The sequence below is a fragment of the Coregonus clupeaformis genome, unplaced genomic scaffold (genome assembly GCF_020615455.1).
Source record: "Coregonus clupeaformis isolate EN_2021a unplaced genomic scaffold, ASM2061545v1 scaf0337, whole genome shotgun sequence".
NCBI classification, from domain to species: Eukaryota; Metazoa; Chordata; class Actinopteri; order Salmoniformes; family Salmonidae; genus Coregonus; species Coregonus clupeaformis.
Window position 1 is genome coordinate 171,406 of NW_025533792.1, and position 12,065 is coordinate 183,470.

General features: G+C 46.1%; 1 protein-coding gene across 1 annotated transcript in view; it reads right to left on the minus strand.

Moving 5' to 3' along the window:
- The window catches only part of LOC123484497 (collagen alpha-2(IV) chain-like), a gene marked incomplete at its 3' end in the record, with an annotated part of 149,804 nt that extends 138,942 nt beyond the window's left edge, over positions 1–10,862 (minus strand). The window contains exon 1 of the mRNA XM_045214916.1: positions 10,711–10,862. Within this exon, the coding sequence (XP_045070851.1) occupies positions 10,711–10,862 (152 nt within the window). The remainder of the gene's footprint in view (positions 1–10,710) is intronic.
- Between the last annotated feature and the right edge of the window lie 1,203 nt (positions 10,863–12,065).

Below are 12,065 nucleotides of genomic sequence, written 5' to 3' on the forward strand. Positions count from 1 at the left end.
CACAGCCTAATGATCAGCAACATGTCCACAGCCTAATGATCAGCAACCTGTAGCCTTTCCTAATGATCAGCAACCTGTAACCTGTCCTAATGATCAGCAACCTGTCCACAGCCTAATGATCAGCAACATGTCCACAGCCTAATGATCAGCAACATGTCCACAGCCTAATGATCAGCAACCTGTCCACAGCCTAATGATCAGCAACATGTCCACAGCCTAATGATCAGCAAACTGTAGCCTCTCCTAATGATCAGCAACCTGTCCACAGCCTAATGATCAGACAACCTGTCCACAGCCTAATGATCAGCAACCTGTCCACAGCCCTAATGATCAGCAACCTGTCCACAGCCTAATGATCAGTAACCTGTCCACAGCCTAATGATCAGCAACCTGTCCACAGCCTAATGATCAGCAATCTGTAACCTGTCCTAATGATCAGCAACCTGTCCACAGCCTAATGATCAGCAACCTGTCCACAGCCTAATGATCAGACAACCTGTCCACAGCCTAATGATCAGAAACCTGTCCACAGCCTAATGATCAGCAACCTGTAACCTGTCCTAATGATCAGCAACCTGTCCACAGCCTAATGATCAGCAACCTGTCCACAGCCTAATGATCAGCAACCTGTAACCTGTCCTAATGATCAGCAACCTGTCCACAGCCTAATGATCAGTAACCTGTAACCTGTCCTAATGATCTGCAACCTGTCCACAGCCTAATGATCAGCAACCTGTCCACAGCCTAATGATCAGCAACCTGTCCACAGCCTAATGATCAGCAACCTGTCCACAGCCTATTGATCAGCAACCTGTCCACAGTCTAATGATCAGTAACCTGTCCACAGCCTAATGATCAGCAACATGTCCACAGCCTAATGATCAGCAACCTGTCCACAGCCTAATGATCAGCAACATGTCCACAGCCTAATGATCAGCAACCTGTAGCCTCTCCTAATGATCTGCAACCTGTCCACAGCCTAATGATCAGCAACCTGTCCACAGCCTAATGATCAGCAACCTGTCCACAGCCTAATGATCAGCAACCTGTCCACAGCCTAATGATCATCAACCTGTAACCTGTCCTAATGATCTGCAACCTGTCCACAGCCTAATGATCAGCAACCTGTCCACAGCCTAATGATCAGCAACCTGTCCACAGCCTAATGATCAGCAACATGTCCACAGCCTAATGATCAGCAACCTGTAGCCTTTCCTAATGATCAGCAACCTGTAACCTGTCCTAATGATCAGCAACCTGTCCACAGCCTAATGATCAGCAACATGTCCACAGCCTAATGATCAGCAACATGTCCACAGCCTAATGATCAGCAACCTGTCCACAGCCCTAATGATCAGCAACATGTCCACAGCCTAATGATCAGCAAACTGTAGCCTCTCCTAATGATCAGCAACCTGTCCACAGCCTAATGATCAGACAACCTGTCCACAGCCTAATGATCAGCAACCTGTCCACAGCCTAATGATCAGCAACCTGTCCACAGCCTAATGATCAGTAACCTGTCCACAGCCTAATGATCAGCAACCTGTCCACAGCCTAATGATCAGCAACCTGTAACCTGTCCTAATGATCAGCAACCTGTCCACAGCCTAATGATCAGCAACCTGTCCACAGCCTAATGATCAGACAACCTGTCCACAGCCTAATGATCAGCCAACCTGTCCACAGCCTAATGATCAGCAACCTGTAACCTGTCCTAATGATCAGCAACCTGTCCACAGCCTAATGATCAGCAACCTGTCCACAGCCTAATGATCAGCAACCTGTAACCTGTCCTAATGATCAGCAACCTGTCCACAGCCTAATGATCGGCAACATGTAACCTGTCCTAATGATCAGCAACCTGTCCACAGCCTAATGATCAGCAACCTGTCCACAGTCTAATGATCAGCAACCTGTCCACAGCCTAATGATCAGCAACCTGTCCACAGCCTATTGATCAGCAACCTGTCCACAGCCTAATGATCAGTAACCTGTCCACAGCCTAATGATCAGCAACATGTCCACAGCCTAATGATCAGCAACCTGTCCACAGCCTAATGATCAGCAACCTGTAGCCTCTCCTAATGATCAGCAACCTGTCCACAGCCTAATGATCAGCAACCTGTCCACAGCCTAATGATCAGCAACCTGTCCACAGCCTAATGATCAGCAACCTGTCCACAGCCTAATGATCAGCAACATGTCCACAGCCTATTGATCAGTAACCTGTCCACAGCCTAATGATCAGCAACCTGTCCACAGCCTAATGATCAGCAACCTGTAGCCTCTCCTAATGATCAGCAACCTGTCCACAGCCTAATGATCAGCAACCTGTCCACAGCCTAATGATCAGCAACCTGTCCACAGCCTAATGATCAGCAACCTGTCCACAGCCTAATGATCAGCAACATGTCCACAGCCTAATGATCAGCAACCTGTCCACAGCCTAATGATCAGCAACCTGTCCACAGCCTAATGATCAGCAACCTGTCCACAGCCTAATGATCAGCAACCTGTCCACAGCCTAATGATCAGCAACCTGTAGCCTCTCCTAATGATCAGCAACCTGTCCACAGCCTAATGATCAGCAACCTGTCCACAGCCTAATGATCAGCAACCTGTCCACAGCCTAATGATCAGCAACATGTCCACAGCCTAATGATCATCAACCTGTCCACATCCTAATGATCAGCAACCTGTCCACAGCCTAATGATCAGCAACCTGTAACCTGTCCTAATGATCTGCAACCTGTCCACAGCCTAATGATCAGCAACATGTCCACAGCCTAATGATCAGCAACCTGTAACCTGTCCTAATGATCTGCAACCTGTCCACAGCCTAATGATCAGCAACCTGTCCACAGCCTAATGATCAGCAACCTGTCCACAGCCCAATGATCAGCAACCTGTAACCTGTCCTAATAATCAGCAACCAGTCCACAGCCTATTGATCAGACAACCTGTCCACAGACTAATGATCAGCAACATGTAGCCTGTCCTAATGATCAGCAACCTGTCCACAGCCTAATGATCAGACAACCTGTCCACAGCATAATGATCAGCAACCTGTCCACAGCCTAATGATCAGCCAACCTGTCCACAGCCTAATGATCAGCAACCTGTAACCTGTCCTAATGATCTGCAACCTGTCCACAGCCTAATGATCAGCAACCTGTCCACAGCCTAATGATCAGCAACCTGTCCACAGCCTAATGATCAGCAACCTGTCCACAGCCTAATGATCATCAACCTGTAACCTGTCCTAATGATCTGCAACCTGTCCACAGCCTAATGATCAGCAACCTGTCCACAGCCTAATGATCAGCAACCTGTCCACAGCCTAATGATCAGCAACCTGTCCACAGCCTCGAATGATCAGCAACATGTCCACAGCCTAATGATCAGCAACCTGTAACCTGTCCTAATGATCTGCAACCTGTCCACAGCCTAATGATCAGCAACATGTCCACAGCCTAATGATCAGCAACCTGTAACCTGTCCTACTGATCAGCAACCTGTAACCTGTCCTAATGATTATCAACCTGTCCACAGCCTAATGATCAGCAACCTGTAACCTGTCATAATAATCAGCGACCAGTCCACAGCCTATTGATCAGACAACCTGTCCACAGACTAATGATCAGCTAAATGTAGCCTGTCCTAATGATCAGCAACTTGTCCGCAGCCTAATGATCAGACAACCTGTCCACAGCAAAATGATCAGAAACCTGTCCACAGCCTAATGATCAGCCAACCTGTCCACAGCCTAATGATCAGCAACATGTAGCCTGTCCTAATGATAAGCTACCTGCCCACAGCCTAATGATCAGCAACCTGTCCACATCGTAATGATCAGACTACCTGTCCACAGCCTAATGATCAGCAACCTATCCACAGCCTCATGATCGGCAACCTGTAACCTGTCCTAATGATCAGCAATCTGTCCACAGCCTAATGATCAGCCAACCTGTCCACATCCTAATGATCAGCCAACCTGTCCACAGCCTAATGATCAGCAACCTGTCCACAGCCTAATGATCAGCAACCTGTAACCTGTCCTAATGATCAGCAACCTGTAACCTGTCCTAATGATCAGCAACCTGTCCACAGCCTAATGATCAGCCAACCTGTCCACAGCCTAATGATCAGCAACATGTCCACAGCCTAATGATCAGCAACCTGTCCACAGCCTAATGATCAGCAACATGTCCACAGCCTAATGATCAGCAAACTGTAGCCTCTCCTAATGATCAGCAACCTGTCCACAGCCTAATGATCAGACAACCTGTCCACAGCCTAATGATCAGCAACCTGTCCACAGCCTAATGATCAGCAACCTGTCCACAGCCTAATGATCAGTAACCTGTCCACAGCCTAATGATCAGCAACCTGTCCACAGCCTAATGATCAGCAACCTGTAACCTGTCCTAATGATCAGCAACCTGTCCACAGCCTAATGATCAGCAACCTGTCCACAGCCTAATGATCAGACAACCTGTCCACAGCCTAATGATCAGACAACCTGTCCACAGCCTAATGATCAGCAACCTGTAACCTGTCCTAATGATCAGCAACCTGTCCACAGCCTAATGATCAGCAACCTGTCCACAGCCTAATGATCAGCAACCTGTAACCTGTCCTAATGATCAGCAACCTGTCCACAGCCTAATGATCAGCAACCTGTAACCTGTCCTAATGATCTGCAACCTGTCCACAGCCTAATGATCAGCAACCTGTCCACAGTCTAATGATCAGCAACCTGTCCACAGCCTAATGATCAGCAACCTGTCCACAGCCTAATGATCAGCAACCTGTCCACAGCCTAATGATCAGTAACCTGTCCACAGCCTAATGATCAGCAACATGTCCACAGCCTAATGATCAGCAACCTGTCCACAGCCTAATGATCAGCAACCTGTAGCCTCTCCTAATGATCAGCAACCTGTCCACAGCCTAATGATCAGCAACCTGTCCACAGCCTAATGATCAGCAACCTGTCCACAGCCTAATGATCAGCAACCTGTCCACAGCCTAATGATCAGCAACATGTCCACAGCCTATTGATCAGTAACCTGTCCACAGCCTAATGATCAGCAACCTGTCCACAGCCTAATGATCAGCAACCTGTAGCCTCTCCTAATGATCAGCAACCTGTCCACAGCCTAATGATCAGCAACCTGTCCACAGCCTAATGATCAGCAACCTGTCCACAGCCCTAATGATCAGCAACCTGTCCACAGCCTAATGATCAGCAACATGTCCACAGCCTAATGATCAGCAACCTGTCCACAGCCTAATGATCAGCAACCTGTCCACAGCCTAATGATCAGCAACCTGTCCACAGCCTAATGATCAGCAACCTGTCCACAGCCTAATGATCAGCAACCTGTAGCCTCTCCTAATGATCAGCAACCTGTCCACAGCCTAATGATCAGCAACATGTCCACAGCCTAATGATCAGCAACCTGTCCACAGCCTAATGATCAGCAACATGTCCACAGCCTAATGATCAGCAACCTGTCCACATCCTAATGATCAGCAACCTGTCCACAGCCTAATGATCAGCAACCTGTAACCTGTCCTAATGATCAGCAACCTGTAACCTGTCCACAGCCTAATGATCAGCAACCTGTAACCTGTCCTAATGATCAGCAACCTGTCCACAGCCTAATGATCAGCCAACCTGTCCACAGCCTAATGATCAGAAAATCTGTCCACAGCCTAATGATCAGCAACCTGTAACCTGTCCTAATGATCAGCGAACCTGTCCACATCCTAATGATCAGCCAACCTTTCCACAGCCTAATGATCAGCAACCTGTAACCTGTCCTAATGATCAGCAACCTGTCCACATCCTAATGATCAGCCAACCTTTCCACAGCCTAATGATCAGCAACCTGTCCACAGCCTAATGATCAGCAACATGTCCACAGCCTAATGATCAGCAACCTGTAGCCTCTCCTAATGATCTGCAACCTGTCCACAGCCTAATGATCAGCAACCTGTCCACAGCCCTAATGATCAGCAACCTGTCCACAGCCTAATGATCAGACAACCTGTCCACAGCCTAATGATCATCAACCTGTAACCTGTCCTAATGATCTGCAACCTGTCCACAGCCTAATGATCAGCAACCTGTCCACAGCCTAATGATCAGCAACCTGTCCACAGCCTAATGATCAGCAACATGTCCACAGCCTAATGATCAGCAACCTGTAACCTGTCCTAATGATCAGCAACCTGTAACCTGTCCTAATGATCAGCAACCTGTCCACAGCCTAATGATCAGCAACCTGTCCACAGCCTAATGATCAGCAACCTGTCCACAGCCTAATGATCAGCAATCCACAGCCTAATGATCAGCAACATGTCCACAGCCTAATGATCAGAAACCTGTCCACAGCCTAATGATCAGCAACCTGTAACCTGTCCTAATGATCAGCAACCTGTCCACAGCCTAATGATCAGCAACCTGTAACCTGTCCTAATGATCTGCAACCTGTCCACAGCCTAACGATCAGCAACATGTCCACAGCCTAATGATCAACAACCTGTCCACAGCCTAATGATCAGCAACCTGTAACCTGTCCAAATGATCTGCAACCTGTCCACAGCCTAATGATCTGCTACCTGTCCACAGCCTAATGATCAGCAACCTGTCCACAGCCTAATGATCAGCAACCTGTCCACAGCCTAATGATCAGCAACCTGTCCACAGCCTAATGATCAGCAACCTGTCCACAGCCTAATGATCAGCAACATGTCCACAGCCTAATGATCAGCAACCTGTCCACAGCCTAATGATCATCAACCTGTCCACATCCTAATGATCAGCAACCTGTAGCCTCTCCTAATGATCAGCAACCTGTCCACAGCCTAATGATCAGCAACATGTCCACAGCCTAATGATCAGCAACCTTTAACCTGTCCTAATGATCTGCAACCTGTCCACAGCCTAATGATCAGCAACATGTCCACATCCTAATGATCAGCAACCTGTCCACAGCCTAATGATCAGCAACCTGTAACCTGTCCTAATGATCTGCAACCTGTCCACAGCCTAATGATCAGCAACCTGTCCACAGCCTAATGATCAGCAACCTGTCCACAGCCTAATGATCAGCATCATGTCCACAGCCTAATGATCAGCAACCTGTCCACATCCTAATGATCAGCAACCTGTCCACAGCCTAATGATCAGCAACCTGTAACCTGTCCTAATGATCTGCAACCTGTCCACAGCCTAATGATCAGCAACATGTCCACATTCTAATGATCAGCAACCTGTCCACAGCCTAATGATCAGCAACCTGTAACCTGTCCTAATGATCTGCAACCTGTCCACAGCCTAATGATCAGCAACCTGTCCACAACCTAATGATCAGCAACCTGTCCACAGCCTAATGATCAGCAACATGTCCACAGCCTAATGATCAGTAACCTGTCCACAGCCTAATGATCAGACAACCTGTCCACAGCCTAATGATCAGCAACCTGTAACCTGTCCTAATGATCAGCAACCTGTCCACAGCCTAATGATCAGACAACCTGTCCACAGCCTAATGATCAGCCAACCTGTAACCTGTCCTAATGATCAGCAACCTGTCCACAGCCTAATGATCAGCGAACCTGTAACCCGTCCTAATGATCTGCAACCTGTCCACAGCCTAATGATCAGACAACATGTCCACAGCCTAATGATCAGACAACCTGTCCACAGCCTAATGATCAGACAACCTGTCAACCTGTCCTAATGATCTGACAACCTGTCCACAGCCTAATGATCAGACGACATGTCCACAGCCTAATGATCAGACAACCTGTCCACAGTCCTAATGATCAGACAACCTGTCCAAAGCCTAATGATCAGCCAACCTTTCCACAGCCTAATGCTCAGACAACCTGCCCACAGCCTAATGCTTAGACAACCTGTCCACAGCCTAATGATCAGACAACCTGTCCACAGCCTAATTATCAGACAACCTGTCCACAGCCTAATGATCAGACAACCTGTCCACATCCTAATGATCAGACAACCTGTCCACAGCCTAATGATCAGACAACCTGTCCACAGCCTAATGATCAGACAACCTGTCCACAGCCTAATGCTTAGACAACCTGTCCACAGCCTAATGATCAGACGTTGATCAATGTTAGCGAACGATGGGTGGTTATGGGATAGGATAAAGTAATCCTTCTACCCCCCCGCCCCCCCCTAAAAAAATAATAATTGTAAAGTGGTTATCCCACTGGCTATAGGGTGAATGCACCAACTTGTAAGTCGCTCTGGATAAGAGCGTCTACTAAATGACGTAAATGTAAATGTAAATGTTATGTTCACCCTACATTTTAATTTGAGGCTTTTGTCTAAATCTGTGCAACCCCTAATTGATTAATGGTCAACTCTGTCTTTTAGGGTTTCCTATGGTACCGGTGGTCTCGGCCCAGATTACCTTTAGCAGGCCTCTAATACATACCCTAATAAAAACGCTACACGAATGATGCATTAATATATTAATTAACTTCTAACTTCTCTCAGTCTTCTTCACGGTTTCCTTCTTGTGCAATTCACACGTCTCCTGCTGGCCACTCCACTGTTCTATCTCTTCCCACTCTCTATTCCTCTTGAATGAGTAGCCTATCTGTAGACAATGAACAGCAATATAGTTTTAACCTTATTTTGAGCCATTTTTTAATAGGCCTAGGCCTATTTGAGTAGAGAAGCATCGATGGTTCCTCTTGCTGAATGGCTACAGTGCTGGTAATGAACTGGAAGATTGAATGGAGAGTGACACGTGTAGCTCTGGTGTGGTGCGATCACATTGGCTAAAATTGATACCTTGCTGCACTGATGCATTGCAAACGTAAAAAAAACTGGCAGAGAGAAATGTATTAATTAATTAATTCACACAACGAACCCACAGACCTCTCAGTGGCAGTGCGAGGACTGTCAGTGACAGTGTCCCAGATAACAATTTATATTGGGTAAACAGCTTATCTTCACAATCAAAAAGACACACAAATCAAGCCTGTTCAAAATAAATAAATGGCAGATTGTGGTAGGACGATATTTTGTAATTGGTGTGAACAAGATGTTGCTCGTATATATTATTTTCATCCTAAGTATTTGGACGAAAATAACACACTTGGTGAGAATAGGCCTTTTACAAGATTAAATTATGACAGGAGCATTTGATTCTTATTACATTTTTGTCATTTAGCAATCGCTCTTTTTTTCACCTAGTCAGCTTGGGGATTAGAACCAGCGACCTTTCGGTTACTGGCACAACGCTCTTACCCACTAAGCTACCTGCCGCCCTTATTAAAGAGATGGAGTCCAGACAGGCTAGGAAACTTTAGGAAACGTTCTGAATGGGCCTATAGAGAGAATCGGCGAACTCACACACACACACCCCTGTAATGGGACCTTTCGATCAAAGCCACCAGTGTATGTCAGGCACAAGAGCAAATATTCATCCTTTCCTTAAAATGTATAAAAAGGTAGGCTATATTCACTAATGATGCTTCATAGAGAAGTCAAGGTATGTCATTCACTAATGATGCTTCATAGATAAGTCAAGGTACGCCATTCACTAATGATGCTTCATAGAGAAGTCAAGGTACGCCATTCACTAATGATGCTTCATAGAGAAGTCAAGGTACGCCATTCACTAATGATGCTTCATAGAGAAGTCAAGGTACGCCATTCACTAATGATGCTTCATAGAGAAGTCAAGGTACGCCATTCACTAATGATGCTTCATAGAGAAGTCAAGGTACGCCATTCACTAATGATGCTTCATAGAGAAGTCAAGGTACGCCATTCACTAATGATGCTTCATAGAGAAGTCAAGGTATGTCATTCACTAATGATGCTTCATAGAGAAGTCAAGGTACGCCATTCAGTAATGATGCTTCATAGAGAAGTCAAGGTATGTCATTCAGTAATGATGCTTCATAGAGAAGTCAAGGTATGTCATTCAGTAATGATGCTTCATAGAGAAGTCAAGGTATGTCATTCACTAATGATGCTTCATAGAGAAGTCAAGGTATGTCATTCAGTAATGATGCTTCATAGAGAAGTAAAGGTATGCCATTCAGTAATGATGCTTCATAGAGAAGTAAAGGTATGCCATTCAGTAATGATGCTTCATAGAGAAGTAAAGGTATGCCATTCACTAATGATGCGTCATAGAGAAGTAAAGGTATGCCATTCAGTAATTATGCTTCATAGAGAAGTAAAGGTATGCCATTCAGTAATTATGCTTCATAGAGAAGTAAAGGTATGCCATTCAGTAATTATGCTTCATAGAGAAGTAAAGGTATGCCATTCACTAATGATGCGTCATAGAGAAGTAAAGGTACGCCATTCATTAATGATGCTTCATAGAGAAGTCAAAGGTATGCCATTCAGTAATTATGCTTCATAGAGAAGTAAAGGTATGCCATTCAGTAATTATGCTTCATAGAGAAGTAAAGGTATGCCATTCAGTAATTATGCTTCATAGAGAAGTAAAGGTAGTCTGTTCTGTTGATCTCTTTGTCCTCTCTAATGTTCAGACTGAGCAGCAACCCACACAACATTACACCATCACCTGATCCGATTGGCTAGGGTAGCAGCGAGATCACCCTCGGCGCAGCCTGGTGTGTGTGTGTGTGTAGGTGTGTAGGTGTGTGTGTGTGGGGGGTGTTCGTCTCAGCGCTTACCCTCCGCTGAGGCCTGGTCCTCCCCGTGGTCCTGGAGCTCGACTGAGAGTCTCTGCCCCGAGGAGGGACTGCTTGTGGGATGCAGAGGGCACCGTGTCACCCCCTGGGCTCCTGCGTCCACAGGCCTCTGACCATCCACACTCTTTGTCCATCGTTACTGTAGAGAGAGAGACACACACACACACACGTACACACACACACACACACGTACACACACACACACAAACACACACACACGTACACATCAGTTCTACATTTTAATTGCAGCAATTCTGTTTTTGTATCACTACATGGTGAATTGTATTTTGGACCGCAACAGGCTACTGCAATACCCGGTTATACGTCATGAAACCTAAATCCTATTACAATGCACACACTAGACTTTTCCAGCTTTACAACATTCCAACACACATACATACACACACACACACACACACACACACACACACACACACACACACACACACACCCTACACCATGCACTAGCTACGCCACTGTCATATGAGTGGGATGAAGACTCACGGGCTGAGATTAAGGGACTTAGAACCCCATAACAGCGTAAAGTGCAGTGGAATGTGTGTAATTTCTAAAGATTTTGATAATCAAGTTCAGGATCAAAATCAAATCAAATCAAATCGTATTTGTCACATGCGCCGAATACAACAGGTGTAGACCTTGCAGTGAAACGCTTACTGACAAGCCCTTAACCAACAATGCAGTTCAATAAAATATTTACTAAATAAACTAAAGTAAAAAAATTAAATTAAAAGTAACAATAAAATAACAATAACGAGGCTATATACAGGGGGGTACCGGTACCGAGTCAGTGTACAGGGGTACGGGTTAGTTGAGGTAATTTGTACATGTAGGTAGGGGTAAAGTGACTATCCATAGATAATAAACAGTGAGTAGCAGCAGTGTTAAAACAAATGGGGGGTCAATGTAAATAGAGATTAGAGACCGCCCACCAGCTGGGGGGTCAATGCAAACACTCCGGGTAGCCATTTGATTAATTGTTCAGCAATCTTATGGCATGGGTGTAGAAGCTGTTAAGGAGCCTTTTGGACCTAGACTTGGCACTCCGGTACTGCTTGCCGTGCGGTAGTAGAGAGAACAGTCTATGACTTGGGTGGCTGGAGTCTTTAACAATTTTTTGGGCCTTCCTCTGACACCGCCTGGTATAGAGGTCCTGGATGGCAGGAAGCTTGGCCCCAGTGATGTACTGGCCCGTACGCACTACCCTCTGTAGCGCCTTACGGTCGGATGCCGAGCAGTTGCCATACCAGGCCTTGATGCAACCAGTCAGGGTGCCCTCGATGGTGCAGCTGCCTTTTGAGGATCTGGGGACCCATGCC